Genomic DNA, 21,389 nt, shown 5'->3' with positions numbered 1-21,389 from the left:
TCTATATCTTTGTAACAGTAACAAGATCATTTAATTGCCAAGATAACAATATATATATGGTAAATTCAAAGTCCCAACTTAAAAGAGAAACTTCAAGTAATTGAATTGCTTTAATTTAGTTACATAAGCATTTATTTCTGCTATTATTCTACTGCAATATGTTTTTCTCTTATATAGCGTACAGCTGGTTGTCATGGTGCTCGGCCACTATTGCCTGCCCAGATTCCACAAGAGTGTACATTATTTACAGTTAGGTCCAGAAATATTTGGACAGTGACACAATTTTCGCGAGTTGGGCTCTGCATGCCACCACATTGGATTTGAAATGAAACCTCTACAACAGAATTCAAGTGCAGATTGTAACGTTTAATTTGAAGGTTTGAACAAAAATATCTGATAGAAATTGTAGGAATTGTACACATTTCTTTACAAACACTCCACATTTTAGGAGGTCAAAAGTAATTGGACAAATAAACCAAACCCAAACAAAATATTTTTATTTTCAATATTTTGTTGCGAATCCTTTGGAGGCAATCACTGCCTTAAGTCTGGAACCCATGCACATCACCAAACGCTGGGTTTCCTCCTTCTTAATGCTTTGCCAGGCCTTTACAGCCGCAGCCTTCAGGTCTTGCTTGTTTGTGGGTCTTTCCGTCTTAAGTCTGGATTTGAGCAAGTGAAATGCATGCTCAATTGGGTTAAGATCTGGTGATTGACTTGGCCATTGCAGAATGTTCCACTTTTTTGCACTCATGAACTCCTGGGTAGCTTTGGCTGTATGCTTGGGGTCATTGTCCATCTGTACTATGAAGCGCCGTCCGATCAACTTTGCGGCATTTGGCTGAATCTGGGCTGAAAGTATATCCCGGTACACTTCAGAATTCATCCGGCTACTCTTGTCTGCTGTTATGTCATCAATAAACACAAGTGACCCAGTGCCATTGAAAGCCATGCATGCCCATGCCATCACGTTGCCTCCACCATGTTTTACAGAGGATGTGGTGTGCCTTGGATCATGTGCCGTTCCCTTTCTTCTCCAAACTTTTTTCTTCCCATCATTCTGGTACAGGTTGATCTTTGTCTCATCTGTCCATAGAATACTTTTCCAGAACTGAGCTGGCTTCATGAGGTGTTTTCCAGCAAATTTAACTCTAGCCTGTCTATTTTTGGAATTGATGAATGGTTTGCATCTAGATGTGAACCCTTTGTATTTACTTTCATGGAGTCTTCTCTTTACTGTTGACTTAGAGACAGATACACCAGATACACCTACTTCACTGAGAGTGTTTTGGACTTCAGTTGATGTTGTGAACGGATTCTTCTTCACCAAAGAAAGTATGCGGCGATCATCCACCACTGTTGTCATCCGTGGACGCCCAGGCCTTTTTGAGTTCCCAAGCTCAGCAGTCAATTCCTTTTTTCTCAGAATGTACCCGACTGTTGATTTTGCTACTCCAAGCATGTCTGCTATCTCTCTGATGGATTTTTTCTTTTTTTTCAGCCTCAGGATGTTCTGCTTCACCTCAATTGAGAGTTCCTTAGACCGCATGTTGTCTGGTCACAGCAACAGCTTCCAAATGCAAAACCACACACCTGTAATCAACCCCGGACCTTTTAACTACTTCATTGATTACAGGTTAATGAGGGAGACGCCTTCAGAGTTAATTGCAGCCCTTAGAGTCCCTTGTCCAATTACTTTTGGTCCCTTGAAAAAGAGGAGGCTATGCATTACAGAGCTATGATTCCTAAACCCTTTCTCCGATTTGGATGTGAAAACTCTCATATTGCAGCTGGGAGTGTGCACTTTCAGCCCATATTATATATATCAATTGTATTTCTGAACATGTTTTTGTAAACAGCTAAAATAACAAAACTTGTGTCACTGTCCAAATATTTCTGGACCTAACTGTACATTCAATGAGAGGAGTTAACTCTTAACATCCCAGCCACATCTCTCCAAGCAGCTTATTTCTATACAGCATTTATCTTCTCACCTTTCCTTTCCTTCTCAGCTACTGACAAGCTGTTAAAAATTATGTAAAATCACCACAGAAGACATCATTACATGTAAACTTTAGTGGATGATTATTCAGGAACCCAAAATAGGATTCCTTCACAGCAGGTATCAGTTTATTCAGCATCACAATTCCATCATGGCCATCGCTTTATTAGTTTTAAATCATGCTGATAGATTCTTATAAATGTACGAAAAAGCAGACGTACCATGATTTCAAAATAATGGACTTTATCAATAAATTTATTATTTACGTGGATGGTAAAATTCATAGGGGTAAAGTTCCCAATATACAAAGTCATCTGAAACTATTAATTTTGTCAGTAAAAGTTGGCCACCTAATGTGTAGGGGGCTTATCTGCTTAACTCTCCTCTGACATAAAGTTGGAAGAAAGAATGATTGGGCATATTGACGTTAAATTCCCGATCCTTTTGTTATCCCTGGAGACGGGCAGCTGCCTGCGGTGACTGGCACCAGCTTACTTTTCTTTCCTCACACTGAACATATGCAGATTGGCCTAGAATGGATGTGTATTGGGGTTGGGAGCGGTAGCGGTCGGATGAATACTGTCTGCTGTGTTGCCTTCTCTGTTTCTAGAGTTAGGCGGGCTTTGCACGTTGCGACATCGCAAGCCGATGCTGCGATGTCGCACGCGATAGTCCCCGCCCCCGTCGCAGCAGCGATATCTTGTGATTCCTGGCGTAGCGAACATTATCGCTACGCCAGCTTCACATGCACTCACCTGTCCTGTGACGTCGCTCTGGCCGATGTCCCGCCTCCTTCCTAAGGGGGCGGGTCGTACAACGTCAGAGCGACGTCACACGGCAGACAGCCAATCAAAGCGGAGGGGCGGAGATGAGCAGGATGTAAACATCCCGCCCACCTTCTTCCTTCCGTATAGCCGGCGGCAGGTAAGGTGATGTTCCTCGCTCCTGCGGCTTCATACACAGCGACGTGTGCTGCCGCAGGAACGAGGAACAACATCGTACCTGTCGCGGCAGCGTAATTTTGAAAAAGTCGGAGCCTACACCGATGATACGATAACGACGCTTTTGCGCTCGTTAATCGTATCATCTAGGATTTACACACTACGATGTCGAAAGTGACGCCGGATGTGCGTCACTTTCGATTTGACCCCACTTGTATTGAGACCGCATAACAATTCCTCTCCAAGCTACCACTTGTGTGTTAGTTGTTAATAGATAAACGCAGTATTCTCTGTCTTAATATTCATTTTTAATAATTTTTTTTGTAGAAACATATCATAATATTACACTTCCCGAGTTATTAGTTGTCATTGTCCATAATAGTTGAAAATTAATCACGTTAGTGAAATCTACTTGCTATTTTCAGTTGCCATGATTGACAATATTTTATATAAGAGATTGTTAATTCTGTTACTAGGAAAGAAAAATACAATCTAATTACTTAGTTTTAGTTGATGAGGTAAATCGAACCAAGGCATGGAGGCAATAAAAGAGAATCGTCTTTACGTACCTTGGTAAGATCCATTCCAAGCTTGAGCTGTGAGATAAGGTGAAGGATTACACTGCGCTGATCATCCATGACGCCTAAATCTTTTTCTTCATTATCTTCTGTGTCTGTCAGCTCATCCTCAGCCTCCGGAGGACCAGCCTACAAAAATGAGGAAGAAAAAGCGCTTTACTCCATTATCAATTGAAATTTCAGGAACATGGCTCTTTTATTTACTGCTTTCGTAATACACCAGTTTCAACCATGGCTAAAAAAAAAAAGTTTCCCAAATGCACTACAGTATAAACAACCACCAAAACAAAATAGTGTAGTAATAGACTGCCGAAAAGAAAGCGCAATAGGGTCTTAACCGATTAAAAACTTTAGGAGGTAAAAGGAGTGTACTCACCTATAGTGGTTGTGCCAGTCAAAACCACTATAATAGCCAGATTAGAATGGATAGCTGTAGCTCCCCAATATAACAGATAGTGTGTATTCTGAAGAAAGGGATTTATGCCGCGCTCACACCACGTAGTTTAGTTATGAATTTGTCTTTTTATTCTTTGTAGGCACAGGTCAACACGTTTCGAGGGACACAGCCCTCTTCATCAGGACAGCAGACCAAAAACATAAACATAGTGATAAATACTGAGACCATCTGGCATATATATACACTTCATCATTGATGTCATCGGACAGCCCATCTCAGACACTTGGCGGAATCATCTATATACCAGATGGTCTTAGGGCGGCTTTGTACGTTGCAACATCGCACGTGCGATGTCGGTGGGGTCAAATCGAAAGTGATGCACATCCGGCGTCACTTTCGAAATTGTAGTGTGTAAATTCTAGATAATACGATTAACGAGCGCAAAAGCATAGTTATCGTATCATCGGTGTATTCTCCAACATTTCCATAATGCCGGTGCCGCGACAGGTACGATGTAGTTCCTCGTTCCTGCGGCAGCACACATCGCTGTGTATGAAGCCGCAGGAGCGAGGAACATCACCTTACCTGCCGCCGGCGGCTATACGGAAGGAAAGAGGTGGGTGGGATGTTTACATCCTGCTCATCTCCGCCCCTCCGCTTTGATTAGCCACCTGCCATGTGACGTCGCTATGATGCCGCATGACCCGCCCCCTTAGGAAGGAGGCGGGACGCCGGCCAGAGCGACATCGCACGCCAGGCGAGTGCATGTGAAGCTGCCGTAGCGATAATGTTCGCTACGGCAGCTATCACAAGATATCGCTGCTGCGACGGGGGCGGGGACTATCATGTGCGACATCGCAGCATCGGCTTGCGATGTCGCAACGTGCAAAGCCCGTCTTAGTCTTTATCACTATGTTTATGTTCTTTTGGTCTGCTGTCCTGATTAAGAGGGCTGCGTCCCTCAAAACGCGTTGACCTGTGCTTACAAAGTATAAAAAGACATACATTTATAACTAAACTACGTGTTGGGAGTAGAGATGAGCCACCCCCCTAGAGTTCGAGTTCGGTTCAATTCGTCGAGCGGAGGCGCAGTTCGTCGAACCCCTTTGAAAACAATGGCAGGCAAACAAACACATAAAAACACATTATACATGTACACATACAGTTAATAAACATTGCCATAACACTTACAGGTCCCCGCGACGCGTCCTGCACTCTGTCTCCCGACGCTTTTCCTTCCTATAATCGCTACGTCCTCCCGGTAACCAGCACTGATAATAGGACCTTCTGTGACGTCAAAATAGCATGTGACCAGTCACGTGTGCATTATCTCATTGGCTACAGACTGGTCACATGGCTAGACGTCATGCTAGGTCCTGTCAGTGCATCTCTCCGGTACGCGGTGCTCATTTGTGCATCTCCGTGTATCGGCGAGATGCTCTGCCACATGGTCAGCTTCCCCGTTCCTGCATGTGTTCGCTCTTTACAGAGTCAGCCCACATGCAAGGACTGGTTGCCACAGCTGGTGAATTGTGGCACCGGGAATCACATGATCGGAGCACCGTTGCTATAGTAACCGCCTGTCAGGTTACTTTAGCAACGGTGGCAGCAGTGACGTCACCACTTACAGCCCGCAGCCTCTGCTCACTCTCACTGAGTGATTAGACTGCACGGGGAGCAGCAGCGTCTTCCCCCATGCAGTGCTGTCTGATGTAGCAGATCTGCATGGGTTGAAGGAGAAAGAAGACAGAAGACCAGGATCGTGGAGGGATGAGAGGTAGTAATAAACATGGAGTCTCTAAGTGTGTCTGTGTATTTATTTCTATTAAAGTATTTTTTCTCTGTGTGGTGTCTTTTTTTATTCCTTTATTGGAGATTCATAATGGCCGGGTCAAACTTGCCTGATATTAAGAATCTCTGGCTTAATACTAGCTAGTAAAACAAAGCAAGTATTAACCCATTATTACCCAGCAAGCCACCCGGTTTCAGGGCTGCTGGAAGAGTTGGATACAGCGCCAGATGATGACGCTTCTTTGAAAGCGCCATTTTCTGGGGCGGCTGCAGACTACAATTCGCAGCAGAGGGGCCCAGAAAGCTCGGCCAACCTGTGCTGCGAATTACAATTCCCAGCTGCTTAGTTGTACCTGGCTGGACACAAAAATGGGGCGAAGCCCATGTTGATTTTTTTTTAATTATTTCATGAAATTCATGAAATAATTAAAAAAAAAAAGGGCTTCCCTATTTTTTTAGTTCCCAGCCGGGTACAAATAGGCAGTTGGGGGTTGGGGGCAGCCGTACCTGCCTGCTGTACCTGGCTAGAATACAAAAATATAGCGAAGCCCGCGTCATTTTTTGGGGGGGCAAAAAACTCCTGCATACAGTCCTGGATGGAGTATGCTGAGCCTTGTAGTTCTGCAGCTGCTGTGTGCTCCCCTGCATACACTAGTGAATTGAACATGCTGAGCCTTGTAGTTCTGCAGCTTCTGTCTGCTCTCCTCCATACAGACAGCAGCTGCAGAACTACAAAGCTCAGCATACTCCATCCAGGACTAAAGGAAGAGTTTTTCCAGCAATTGATCCACACAAAAAATTTTTCTTAAAATCCAATTTTCTTTATTCAAGACATGTTTAAAAAGTCCATAACATGGTCAAGGAAGCCCATTAGATGAGAGGACGCTTTTCGATCGACCTGATCTTAGTCTGTCTCCGAGACAGACTAAGATCAGGTCGATCGAAATGCGTCCTCTTATCTATGGGCTTCCTTGACCATGTTATGGGCTTTTTAAACATGTCTTGAATAAAGAAAATTGGATTTTAAGAAAAATTATTTGCGTGGATCAATTGCTGGAAAAACTCTTCCTTTTGTACTATCAGGATTTGCCGACCTTCCTTTCCTTGCAATATCCATTGCTTTTGGGTCTCCTACTAAGGTGAGCTGGACAAACTTTATCTGTATGTCCATCCAGGACTGTATGCAGAAGTTTTTTGCCCCCCAAAAAAATTTACGTGGGCTTCGCCATGTTTTTGTATGCTAGCCAGTTACAGCAGGCAGCTACGGGCTGCCCCCAACCCCCAGCTGCCTATTTGTACCCGGCTGGAAGCCAAAAATATAGGGAAGCCCTTTTTTTTTTTTTTATTTAATATTTCATGAACTTCATGAAATTAAAAAAAAAATGACGTGGGCTTCGCCCAATTTTTGTGTCCAGCCAGGTACAACTAGGCAACTGGGGATTGGAATCCGCAGCGCAGGGTGCCCAATCTTTCTGGGCACCCCTGCTGCGAATTGCAGTCCGCAGCCAGCCCAGAAAATGGCGCTTTCATAGAAGCGCCATCTTCTAGCGCTGTGTCCAACTCTTCCAGCTGCCCTGGTGATGGGTGGCTCGCTGGGTAATAATGGGGTTAGGGCTAGCTGTATATTCTCAACTGGCCCTAAGCCCGAAATTCATGGTCTCACGCCAATATTAGACATGGCCACCATGAATTTCTAGTACAGATAAAAAAAAAATCACAACACATAAAAATATTTTTATTAGAAATGAAACACAACACAATTAGTGACTCCATTTTTATTGAAATAAAGAACCCCCCTCCGCAGTAATCCTGGGTCAAGAGTCCCGTGCCGTCCAATCCGGATCCAATATCATCTGATCGGTTTGCTGGAAGGCAAAGCGATCAGATGATGTGTCAGGTTCAATGGCCTGAATCACATGACACAGCAGCTGATTGTATAAAAGCCGTTTATACAATCAGCTAATGCATCAGTGCAAAAAAAAAAACCTACACACTTCCGTGCAGACTCCTGTCCGACAGCAGCAGCTGATAGTTAAGCCGACCAGGCGGTAAAAAGCCGGCCTCACCGCTCGACTTTTAGTGTCAGCTGATTCCGTCAGGTGACCGCATCAGTTGATCATCGCCAGGTCTGAGAGAGACTAAAGAGAGAGTAAAGAGAGAGAAAGAGAGAGAAAGAGAGAGAAAGAGAGAGAAAGAGAGAGAAAGAGAGAGAAAGAGAAAGAGAGATAAAGACAGAAAGAGAGAGAAAGAGAGAGAAAGAGAAAAAAGAGAGAAAGAGAAAAGAGGAGAAAAAAGGAGAGAAAAAAGAGGAGAGAAAAAAGAGGAGAGAAAAAAAGAGGAGAGAAAAAAAGAGGAGAGAAAAAAAGAGGAGAGAAAAAAAGAGGAGAGGAAAAAAAGAGGAGAGAAAAAAAAGAGGAGAGAAAAAAAAGGAGAGAAAAGAGGAGAGAAAAAAGAGGAGAAAGAAAAGAGCAGAGAGAAAAGAGGAGAGAAAATAGGAGAGAAAATAGGAGAGAAAAGAGGAGAGAGTGAGAGAGATAGAACAGAGAGAAAAGAGAAGAGAGTGAGAGAGAAGAGAGAGAGAAGAGGAGAGAGAGAGAGAAGAGGAGAGAAGAGAGAGGAGATAGAAGAGAGAGGGAGAGAGATGGGGAGAAGAGAGGAGAGAGAGGAGAGAGAAAAAGTGAAAAAAGGGAGAAAGAGAAAGAGGGAGAAAGAGAAAGAGGGAGAAAGAGAACGAGAGAAAGAGAGAGAACGAGAGAAAGAGAGAGAACAAGAGAAAGAGAGAACAAGAGAGAGCAAGAGAGAACAAGAGAGAACAAGAGAGAAGAGAGGAGAGAAGAGAGGAGAGAAGAGAGAAGAGAGAAAGGGAAAAAGAGAGAGAGAAAGAGGGCAAGAGAGGGCAAGAGAGGGCAAGAGAGGGCAAGAGAGGGAAAGAGAGGGAAAGAGAGGGAAAGAGAGGGAAAGAGAGAGAGAACAAGAGAGAGAACAAGAGAGAAGAGAGAGGAGAGAGCAATGCAGCCTCATTCCGTGAACTGCTCCGATTTTACAGGTGTGGCCCGCGGCTCACAGCTGATGTCCGGCTCCTCCCCTCAGTGCATAATTAAATTAAATTATAATTATAATTATAAATAAATAATAATTATAATTTAAAATTAAAAATAAATTAAATTCTTTACCGGGACGGTCGGGACTTGAACTTGTGAACTAATGCTCCCTGGGCAGTAGCCATTGAGCCACTGCCTCTAATGAGAAACATAGAAAGATTTGGTTATCTTGACCTCTGCATTGCAGAGTGAAGTCTCCGGTGACAGGGCAGCTCACTTCAGGTGCTGCGTGGAGAGGACACAGAGCGCTTGTGTTCTACGGGGGTTCCTGTCATCTTCATGTAGCAGAGCTGACTGTTGTGTAGATTACTTCGGACCTGGATTGTTGTTTGGGGATTAATAAAGAGGTAAATGAGGTGTTTTTTTGTCTTTTATTCCAAATAAAGGATTTTTTGCTGTGTGTGTTTCTTTACTTTCACTTACAGGTTAATCATGGAAGGTATCTCGGGGAGACGCCTGTCATGATTAACCCGGTTATTACCCCGATTGCCACCGCACCAGGGCAATTCGGGATGAGCTGGGTAGTGTCCCGGGACTGTCACATCTAATGGATGCGACAATTCCGAGTGGCTGCCTGCTAAAATTGTTAGGGTGGTGGGCTCCACATAACGTGACGCTCTCCATCCTGACAATACCAGCCTCCAGCCGTGTGGCTTTATCCTGGCTGGTATCAAAATTGGAGGGGAACGACATTTTTTTTTAAAAATTATTTATTTATTTATTTTATTGCACGATATAGACCCGCCCACCAGCGGCTGTGATTGGTTGCAGTGAGACAGCTGTCACTCATCGTGGGGTCGTGTCTGACTGCAACCGATCATGGTCGCTGGTGGGCGAGGAAGGCACGGAATACCTGATTGAATAATGAAGCGGCAGCCATTTTCAAAAGAGGAAAAGCAGCCGGAGCTTTGTGACAGCCGTGCAGCGCCGCGCCTGTGATCAACGAGTAGGAAAGAGAGGGGTTGTGCTGGGGACGCAGGACGCATGCAGATATGCAACGTGCGCACATAGCCTTACTGTGAAAAGCCACGCTTTTGGTGATCGAACCGTTCTCGAACGTAACTCGAACTGCTGAACTTTAAGCAAAACGTTCAAGTTCGTCAAATTACTCGAACACCCTCCAAAATCACTCGAACATGAAATTGGCGAACCGTTCGACTCGAACATCGCTCTACTCTAGTTGTGAGCGCGGCATAAATCCCTTTCTTCAGAATACACACTACCAAAAAGAAATAGTGAGCAGGACTAATCCTAAAAATTATTATATTTACACTGACAAGCAACAGGGTAACAATGTTTTGAACATTTGACTTTCAGGCTCCAATCTAATCATCCACTACAGCTTTGAAAGTGAGAATACCTTCCGTTTATAGACAAGCATCCTTTCTATCTCATAGATAAATTCTACTTGCAACTATTTAGCATATTAGTTATGCAGATTCTTGTCATGTCACTGCATTGATACTTTTTATTTTATTACTTTGTTAGTATTTTCTAAATCTACATTTGGCTTTCAACACTGCCTGAATGCTTCTGGGCATGCTCCCTATCAGATTCAAGCATGTCTCAACCAAAATCTGATCCCAGGTCTTTTCTACACGGTCCCAATGTTAGTGCATTCTGGTTGACTCACTTGGGTATGTATACAACTTTATCTTCAACTCTATCCACAAGTGTTTACTTGGGCTTGGATTGATGTCTGGCAACCGTGGGTCTAAAGGTCCAGTCACACTAAGCAACTTACCAGCGATCCCAACAACGATAGGGATCGCTGGTAAGTTGCTAGGAGGTTGCTGGTGAGATGTCACACTGCGACGCTCCAGCGATCCCACCAGCAACCTGACCTGGCAGGGATCGCTGGAGCGTCGCTACACGAGTTGCTGGTGAGCTCACCAGCAACCAGTGACCAGCCCCCAGCACCGCGTGGAAGATGCTGCGCTTGGTAACTAAGGTAAATATCGGGTAACCAACCCGATATTTACCTTGGTTACCAGTGCACGGAGCTACACGTGCAGAGAACAGGGAGCAGCGCACACTGAGCGCTGGCTCCCTGCTCTCCTAGTTACAGCACACATCGGGTTAATTACCCGATGTGTGCTGCAGCTACATGTGCAGAGAGCAGGGAGCCGCGCACACTGCTTAGCGCTGGCTCCCTGTTCTCCTAGCTAAAGCACACATCGGGTTAATTAACCCGATGTGTCCTGCAGCTACATGTGCACAGAGCAGGAGCCGGCACTGACAGTGAGAGCGGCGGAGGCTGGTAACAAAGGTAAATATCGGGTAACCAAGGACAGGGCTTCTTGGTTACCCGATGTTTACATTGGTTACCAGCCTCCGCAGAAGCCGGCTCCTGCTGCCTGCACATTTAGTTGTTGCTGTCTCGCTGTCACACACAGCGATCTGTGCTTCACAGCGGGACAGCAACAACTAAAAAATGGCCCAGGACATTCAGCAACAACCAACGACCTCACAGCAGGGGCCAGGTTGTTGCTGGATGTCACACACAGCAACATCGCTAGCAACGTCACAAAAGTTGTTCGTTAGCAGCGATGTTGCTAGCGATGTTGCTTAGTGTGACGGGGCCTTAATCCAGTAATCGTCATTGAACCAATTCTTCACCAATCTTGATGTATGCATTGGGGCATTATGACTATATTCAAATCAAGGCTTCTTCACTTTTTCTCTGGCAACCATTCCAGACTTGTGTAATGTGAATCACACAGTGCTTGCATGGACGTCTGTGATCTCACTATTATGAAGCATCGAGCAACGTCCACTGCAGTGTTTGTTGTGCCAGAAATGATAGACCTTATAATGAGCTAACTAGTTGACTGACATTTTGCCTAGATGTCCACCTCTTGGTTTTTGAATGTTATGCCGGACTTCATTTCATATTCTTCCAAATGTCATGGCACTCACATGATGCAGTTTTGCAATTTTGTTGGCTGAAAGACTACTATTGATGATGGCATTTATCTTATCTTGGGAAATCTACTTCAGGGCTACTTCTGAATTCAAAACCAGTGACCCTTTGCATGGGAATCAATTTAAAACAGTGAGCTATTAGGGAATGTGAGAACAGGTTGCAGTTTTTAGTATATAGGAAGAAAAAGAGTTTTCCACCACCAGGAGCAAACAGTAACAATGCAGTGAAATGACAAAAATCTGCATAACTAATCATATGCTAAATAGTTGAAAGTCAAATTTATGAAATAGCCAAGATGATTATACAAAATGATTGTAGTCTCACGTTTAAAGCTGTAGTGGATGGTGAGATATGGAGCCTGAAAGTCAAAAATTCTAAACATTGTTACCCTTTTGCTCATCAGTGTATTCAAATACTTAATCCCATAATACAAACTACACATATACACACACAAGACACATGGGTGAATCAGTTAAAACAGAGTTAACAGACTCATAAAATTGGAAAAATACAAAAACAAAAACATATTAGATGTACGGTATATTAGATCATGGTCATGGTTCCTACTTATAATGGAAACCATGATAAAGATGTAAACCCGCACCTTATTTATAAAGAAAGTAGGAGTGTATAAAAAAAGTGACTAAAAAATTATGGTTATATGAATTGTTTCTGGAAATGCCCGACTGTGAAATATCATGCACAATGCAAATTTCTGCTCTTCACTTCTAGTCAAAGTGTAGCCATTTACACAGCATACTAGCTTGCAATTTCCTCAAGAGCCCAAATGGAGCATTATAAATGTCAAATCATAAGGCATTGTTTTTCTCATAATTGTCTCCTGTCCCAATTTTGCAGTGCTTGCTACATCTCCCCAGATTGTCTGGTCTTGTGCCTAACTAAAAGCAAATTTTCTACAATTATAACTTTATAGTAGGTTGCATTTTACCCTGAACTTTTCAAGATACCAATTAATGTCTTCCACTGCATCACGGGAGATTGTCTGCTTCACTGTAATACACAATAAGCGTTGTCCTCTAAATATCCAGCAAACTTCAAAGTAAAAAAAGAAGATAATAGAAATAGAAAATCCCTAATGTCTGTGAAAAATGAAAGAAGCCACTGTACAGAATGTGTTCTTAGCTAAGAGTTGTACTGTATACATGATGACAATGTATACAGGATGACAGTGTATACAGGATGACCTAGCATCAAGGGCCACATCAGCCTTCTGTCTGCCTTCAAACAGCCGCTTGTAATGTGAGGGCTCATGCAGATCTCCATGCAACATGATACGAGCATGAACTGCAATGCACAAACTGGCCCAGAGAGCTGTCCTAGGTAGAAGGGATATAGAAGGGATAAAGACAAGAGCTGTCCCTCAGATGTAAGGCTATTGGCACTGTCCCTAGGTTGTACGACTAAGGTCGGCGTTACACGCAATGATTTATCATGCGATCACATGAGCGATCGCACCCACCCCTGTCATTTGTGCGTCACGGGCAATTCATTGCCCGTGTCGCACAAAGTCGTTAAACCCCCGTCACACGTACTTACCTCCCTAACGACGTCGCTGTGGGCGGCTAACATTCTCTTCCTGAAGGGGGAGGGACGTTTGGCGTCACAGCGACATCACACAGCGGCCGCCCAATAGAAGCGGAGGGGCGGAGATGAGCGGGACGTAACATCCCGCCCACTTCCTTCCTTCCTCATTGCCGGTGGGACGCAGGTAAGTTGTTGTTCGTCGTTCCCGGGGTGTCACACGTAGCGATGTGTGCTGCCACGGGAACGACGAACAACCGGTGCGCAGAATGAAGAACGACATTATGGAAATGAACGACGTGTCAACGAGCAACGATAAGGTGATTATTTTTGCTCGTTAACAGTCGTTCGGAGGTGTCACACGGTACGACATCTCTAACAATGTTGGATGTGCATCACGAATTCCGTGACCCCGATGACATATCCCACGATATATCGTACCGTGTAACGCCGCCCTAAGTGTGCTGTCCCTGGGGTGTAAATCCCATCACAAGCCTCCTCCCCAGCATTGCACACACCCCATTTCTCATCACAGACATCCTCAGAGCATTATAGACGCCCAAAATCCCACTAAAGCCATCTTGCCAGCATTGTACACCTCACAAACCTAAAATCCAACATAGGCCCAATATCACATACTTCCTAAACTTCCACCACAGGTATCCCCTCAACAACACCCCCCTTGCCCCCAAACTTCCACCCAGGGCATCTCTCAGCACTATAGACCCCCGACTCCCATTACAGGCATTCCCCCCAGCATCGCACTGCCGCTCAAACTCTCACTATAGGCATCCGCACAGCATTAGAAACCCTAAAAATCCCACTGCAGGCATTCCCCAGCATTGTACATGCCGCAAATCCCCCTGCAGGCATACTTACAGCATCATAGACCCCAAAAATTACAATCACAATCATCCTCCAGGATTGCACACACCTCAAAATCCCACTACAGGCATCATCCTAGGAATCGCATACCCCTAAAATCCCATCAAAAGCATCCCCACATATTGCACAGACCCTAAATCCCACCACAGGCATCATAGACCATCAAACTTCCACCACAGGTATCACAGGTCCCACAACCACAGGTGTCCCACAGCATTGCACACTCCTCAAAATACCATGACAGGCATCCCTACAACATTGCACCTCTCAAAAATCTCACCACGGGAGTCATGCCAGCATTGTATACTCCGCAAATCCCACAACAGACATCCCTATAGCATTGAAGACCCTCCCACCCGTCCCCAAATGCCAACATAGGTATCCCCCTCAGCATTATAAACCCTTAAAATCCCACCATAGGCAAACTCCACCCAAAATCCACCACAGGCATTAACCCACATATCACATAATAATAATATATCAAAGGTAACCTACTATAGCCCAATAAATCCCACCACAAACATGCCCTCAGCATTACAGACCCCTCCCTAAGCCCCACCACAGGCATACCCACAGCAGTAAAGACCCCACAAATCAGACCAAACCTTGCCCTTTTACTTCTGCAGCGTCTCATTGATGCAGTGAATGAGGGCTAAAGATGGTGTGCACAAGTCACATCTCTCCTGAGTCTTAGCCACTCCATCGAATGGCATACTGCGCTCCAGACCAAATAACACCAACATGTGACAGAAATGACATCACACCTACCAGGAACTCACACATTCTAGCATCTAATGTTTGTACTGCACATGGCAGCCTCTTGTTTGTGCAGAGCAAACTGGCTGAAAATTTAAAAAAATCACGGATGGTGCTTTTTTATAACAGACGTTATGGACGGTAGAGAATAGCATCCTGCTTACACTAGAAACCCAGCTTGTGGGTCCCATAAAATGATGTGGCACTTCGGATTTGGCCCACAGACCTTGAGTATGACACTCTAGGCATAGATGAACTGATAACAGTGTGAAAAATAAATATTTTATCTATTTACTAGCTGTAGTACCTGGTAGTGTTTATCGGCCTCTCCCCCACCCCCGTCTGTGTCTGTCCATCTCTTCCCCCCCTTCTCTGTGTCTGTCCGTCTCTTCCCCCCCTTCTCTGTGTCTGTCTGTCTCTTCCCCCCCTTCTCTGTGTCTGTCCGTCTCTTCCCCAGCTTCTCTGTGTCTGTCTGTCTCTTCCCCCCCTTCTCTGTGTCTGTCCGTCTCTTCCCCAGCTTCTCTGTGTCTGTCCGTCTCTTCCCCCCCTTCTCTGTATCTGTCCGTCTCTTTACCCCCGTCTCTGTCTGTGTCCGTCTCTTTACCCCCATCTGTGTCTGTCGGTCTCTCCCCCATCTCTGTGTATGTCCGTCTCTTTCGCCCCTCCGTCTCTTTCGCCCCTCCGTCTCTTTCGCCCCTCCGTCTCTTTCGCCCCTCCGTCTCTTTCGCCGCTCCGTCTCTTTCGCCGCTCCGTCTCTTTCGCCGCTCCGTCTCTTTCGCCGCGCCATCTCTGTCTCTTTCCCTGTCTGCCTGCCTCTGTCTCTTTGACTGTCTCTCTCTCTTTCCCTGTCTGTTAGTCTGTCTGTCTCTTTTCCTGCCTGCCTCTTACTCTGTCTGTGCTTATGTCTGTCTGTCTCTTTCGGTCTCTCTATCCGTCTCTCCACCGACATCTTATTACCTTACACATAAGCTTCTTATACTAACAATTTATTTTGTTCCTATATCAACCAATCACAGCTTCAATTAATGACCTATAGCTCCTATCTCCATTGACTTTAATTGAGGCAGGTTTTTTGCAGCGTAACTGTCAAGTGCGGGGTTAAATTTTCATGTCAAAACATAGTCTAGACGTTCTCAGAGTCACATGAGGCTTCTGTGCAAAATTTTGTGATTGTAAATGCGACAGTGCAGATTCCTTTAGCGGACATACATACATACACACACATACATACACTCAGCTTCATATATTAGATATATTAATTTACCTTTGGGTGTTCTTAATATTTTCCAACTAACCTACAACCTAAAATCAAGGAGAACTTGATCTACCATCTTTATGTTGATCATTTTAGTGTATTGCTTACAATATAACATAAAAGGATCAATACGCTGATTGCCAATAATAAGGGAGACTCTTGGAAAAGCCTTCATGAAGAACAAAACTGGCAAATGTAAAGTTGCAATCAAAATTATTTAAGTCCCATTGCAAATTAAGTTTATTAGCAAAACCTAATTTGCTAATAAATTTGCTCACCTGATCACTAATAAATTCACTTGTGTTGAATTTGGAAAATACAACATTTTTTTTTCCAAATTCAACACAAAATGCCAAGTTTAATGACTACTGCAGGTTCAGAGTTATTCAAACCCTTCAAGACCGTTGTCTTTGATACTTGGTAAAGAACACTTTGGCTCTTATGACTTGCTGCAAATGTGATGCAAAGCCAGACAGATTCTGGCAGGTGGTGAAAAACTCTGAGGCAAAAGTAAAAAATTTGCTGTAATATTTGAAGGTCACAGGCACTGAAGTTTTACTTTTGCAAAGAAAGATGCATACTAAATTCTGAAGAGCTCATTCCTGAACGCTAACACGTACACATCTTTATTGACCCAAACGCATAAGAAAACCATATAACTATGCCAGAGAAGTTTGAGGTTCTGTCCTGTGACGTGATGAAACAAAACTGGTATTTTTTTGGTCTATGTATCATCAGTATTTCTTGATGAGGAAGATTAAAGCATACATTCAAAAGAACACCATTTAGAGTGAAGCATGTCGATAGCTTGGTGATGGCCTGGGGCTTCTTTGCTTCCTCTGGCACTTGAAACCTAAATGTTTGGAAGGCAAGAATGATTCAATCAAGTATCAGAAAACCAAGAAGAAAGCTGATGCTCGGATGTCATTGGACCTTCCAACAGAATAATGATTTCAAGCATATCTCAAAATCTACCAAGGCTTGGTTTCAGGCGTCCTTGGAGATTTTGGATTGTAGCCATCACAGTCACCTGACTTGAACCTGATCAAAAATCTTTGGTGGGATTAGAAGGCAGGTGCAGAACGGAAATCCAAGAATATCAGTGAACAGAAGGCTATTGCCCATGAGAATGAACTAAGATTCCCCATAAGTGCAGTCAGAAGTTGGTATTGGGCTATGCATCACGTTTAGTAGCAAATAACAACAGCCAAAGGTGTTCTATTGAGTTCTAAAGATGCTTGTTGTGAAGGGGTTGAATAATTCTGAGACTGCAGGATTCAGGAAAAGTGACATTTTGTAATGAATTTAGAGAAATTTGTTTTAGTTGTGTTAAGCTATTGAAATTGCTCTTGCTTTTTTGGTTGGATTATTATTAACAGCAGACATATTGTAGATTATGCTTATAATCCTAATTTGCAATAACTGTTCAATAATTTTTTTTATAAATTTAACTTTTATTAACATTATCAATAACACAGGAAACACCGTATTGTACAGAATAAAGCACAATGTCAGAACATAAGCATTGTATCGAGGAATTGTTAGCAGATAAAATCCTAAAATATGGGGAGATACAAAACTCAAGACTATAAACAACGATGAGAACTGTAACCGACTACTGTCGGAGGATCAACCTAATACCTTTTTATACTATATAACGAGGCCACCTTAGAGGACTGAAGAAAACCGGGGCCGTAACTCAAGTGTGAGTTGTCAGAATAGAAGATACTGAGTAAAACATAAACAAGAAAGAAAAAGAGAGAAAAGAAAGTCAGAGAAGAAAAAGGTGGGAGGTTTGGGGTCAAAAAGGGTAGGTGAATTTGTCAGGATGGAGGGGGAGGTGGGGGGGGAGGTTCCAGACACTGACAGTGTAAATTCAACCTGTCTCCAACAGTGAAATGTAATCATCAGATCCCTTAAACTCTGTCCAGTTATACAAAGTTCTAACAAATCGGTCTTGAGAGTTGTGAATTATGGACGTGAAGTCTTCGAGCAACATCGTCTTGTTTATCCTGGCGATCCACACATTGCCATCGTAGGAGGGTTATCTTTTTTCCACAAGCGAGGTATGCAAGCTCTGGCTGTCGTGATTAAGTGTCGTAGTAAGGAATTCTTGTACTTTTTCGTTGAGATGTCACAATGATGTAAAAGGACAAGGGCCGGATCCAGAGCGGTGGTCAAGCTAACTGTTGAATAATTTTTATTACAAAAGACAATTACCAGTCTTGTGGCGCCCCTGTTACCAATTGTGGAACATATTCGATGATTTTCAGTCATATGAGTAGACCAATATACAAATAAGAGATATTTTATTTGTACATTAAAATATGGTTAATTATACAACGCGCTTCGGCTCTGATGTTTTATCCTTCTGACTTCTTCAGGTATAATTGAGAGAAAAAATATGTATACATCTAACTTCATCAAGAGACATGCTTATATAGAGACTAATCCCTCATTTCAAAGTGGAGACATCCTGAACAGATAACCACGCCCACCTGCCTCTAATCACATTACATAGGATTCACTTCTAATAAAAATCTAAGAATTACACAGCAATATTTATGGGGCAATTCGAGTTCTCACTGCTGTTATATGATACACACACTGCAGAAAAAAAATTGCTTTACTGTCGTTATATAGACGATTCGATAATTTTTTGGACAGGTACAAAGGAAGAGGCGCAAGAATTTATTGAGAAGATAAATAATGGGGGATTTCATTTGTATCAACCATTAGTAAAGAAAAAATTATATATTTAGACCTAGAAATTAGTCTTAGAGGGACAATAATAAACACAAACATTTCTTATAAAAAAGAAAAAAAAAACCTCAGAAAATCCATATTATATCCGTCAAAAATATGGATACATTTATGCAATGGAAATCCTTCTTAATGGAATGTGCACATTGTAGTTTCACACTAAAAGTAGCAAAGCCACAAACCACACAGAAACAAGTATAGAAACAGGGAAGAGAGGAACATGTGAAAGAAACCAAAAAGTGTGTAAGATGTTAGATTCATTAGTTTGAAGATTACTTGATGATGTTGCTTAGATAATGCCAAGTGTGTGTAAAGTAGTCATCTGAATGGCTTACAACAAACTTGTATGCCTCGTCAAGAGTTCATTTGTGGATTCACCAGCCTTCACAAAGTGTTTTTGACAATCATGACCATTTTGCAGAGACCGTGTTGAACCCTTGAACAACAGCCTATTATTACTTTGAGACACAAAGATCAGTCAATCTGGAAAACTATGAGAAGTGCTGCAGTCATGATAACCATCAATCACTATGATGAAACTAGCTTTTATAATGACCATCCCAAGAAAGGAAGACCAAAAATTGCCTCTATTGCAGGGGATAAGCTAATGAGAGTTACCAGCCTCAGAAAGGACAAATTGACAGTACCTCTAATCACAGCCTTCATAAATGATACACAGACATCAAGCATCAGACACATCTCAACATCAAATGTTCAAAGAAGACTGCAAGAAGCAGGCCTTTATGGCTGAATAGCTGCAAAAAAAAAAAAAAACAACAAAAAACACAAAGCTACTACTGAGGGCTGAAAACAAGAACTGACTTGTTTGGGCCAAGCATCACAAGGCCTTGACATTACATTAATGTAAATATGTAGTGTGATTTGAGAAGTAACAATTTTACATTTTTGGTACGGTACTTACAGCCATGTATGTGTGAATATAGATGGGCGAATTCGCAGATGTTCGGGTTCGGCGGGTATGGACGAACTTAAAAAAAAAAAAGTCCGGCTCAGGACCGGACTTGAACCCGAACAAGAGAGTGAACCCAATTTAAGTCTATCAGGACTGGAAAATGTATGCTGTAAAATGGGGTTAATAAGGGCTCCTGTAAATAAGGAGAATTATACTTTGAGTCTCCCATGTGGCTGTCATACTGCTCCCAGGTCTGCTCATTAGCTCTCATGCATATTCACTGCTTCCCTCGCCCACCCTGTGTGACAGAATCTGTGATTGGTTGCAGAGTGTAAAAATAAATAAATAATTCGGGAAAATATGGTGTAGGGTCTCCCGTATATTGATACCCATCACAGATAAAGCAGACAGCTAAAGGCTGCAACCCCCAGCTGTGGGCACTATCTTGGCTGTGTTTCAAAATGCGAGGAACCCCATGTGGCTTTTTAAATTTAAATAATTTAAAAAACTGGCGTGTGGTCCCCCTCCCAATTTTGATGGTTAAGATAAAGCAAACAGCTGGGGGCTGGTATTCTCAGGCTGGGGAGGCCCATGGTTATTGAGCTCGCCCCAGCCCAAAAACAGCAGCCCACAGCCACCCCATAATTGTTGCATCCATTAGATGCGCCAGTAGCGGTGCTTTACCCAGCTCATCAAGAATGCCCTGGAGCGGTAGCAATTAAAGTAAAATAGATTGTTAATAACAGCTGTGATTTGTAAAAAAAAAAAAAAAAAAATCACAGCTGTCATCATGCCTGAGGTTAGTAATGGGTAGGCGACTGAGACCCCCGCGCCATTACTAACCCTGTAAATAAAAATAAACACAATACAAACAGAAAAATCTTGTATTAAAAAAAAAACAAAAAAACCCACGCTCTTTATTAACCCCCAAAACATCCTGCAAGTCCCACGTGATCCACAGACACAATGTCCCACAACAATTCTGGCTCTGCTACATCTGAGATCGCAATGCATGGACACATTGAAAAACGTAACCGCTCACTGTGGCGTCAGGGACACACTGACAGAGCCGCAGCTGTGAGAGGGGTGGTGTCAGTGAGTTCATCTGAGGTCGCAGCTGGAGGTTCCCTATGGTACCCCAGCTGTGCCATAGGTGAACTGACCTGAGGTGAACACACTGAACTCCGTGACCTCACATCAGGTGAAGTTATTGAACTCAATGCCGGTTTACCGGATTAGGCAATATGTGGACATTGAGTATTTGGGTGCAGACATTTCTGCACCAAATCTGCATCTCCTGGCACAAAAAAGCCCCACAGAAACCACATCAAAACATATGCGGTTTTGATGCATTTTTTTTTCCAGGAGATTACAGACTTGGTGCAGAAATATCTGTAACCAAATATTTAATGTGCACACAATGCCTAATCCAGCATTGAGTTCAATGACTTACCCTAAGGTGAGGTCACTGAGTTCATCTCAGGTCACACCTGGGGTACTATGGGAACCAAGCTGTGACCTCAGGTGAAGTAATTGAAC

At 43.3% G+C, this 21,389-nt stretch overlaps 1 protein-coding gene across 2 annotated transcripts in view; it reads right to left on the bottom strand.

Annotated features, from left to right (window-relative positions):
• OSBPL10 (oxysterol binding protein like 10) overlaps positions 1–21,389 on the bottom strand; it is a 749,675-nt gene that overhangs the window by 177,879 nt on the left and 550,407 nt on the right. For both annotated transcript variants that reach the window (XM_075315242.1, XM_075315243.1), the window contains one exon: positions 3,513–3,650. In XM_075315242.1, coding sequence (XP_075171357.1) covers positions 3,513–3,650 — 138 coding nt within the window. The remainder of the gene's footprint in view (positions 1–3,512; positions 3,651–21,389) is intronic.

Source organism: Anomaloglossus baeobatrachus, chromosome 6, assembly GCF_048569485.1.
Source record: "Anomaloglossus baeobatrachus isolate aAnoBae1 chromosome 6, aAnoBae1.hap1, whole genome shotgun sequence".
Taxonomy (NCBI): Eukaryota; Metazoa; Chordata; class Amphibia; order Anura; family Aromobatidae; genus Anomaloglossus; species Anomaloglossus baeobatrachus.
The sequence above is the reverse complement of the archived record's forward strand: the minus strand, read 5'-3'. Positions and strand labels throughout refer to the sequence as shown.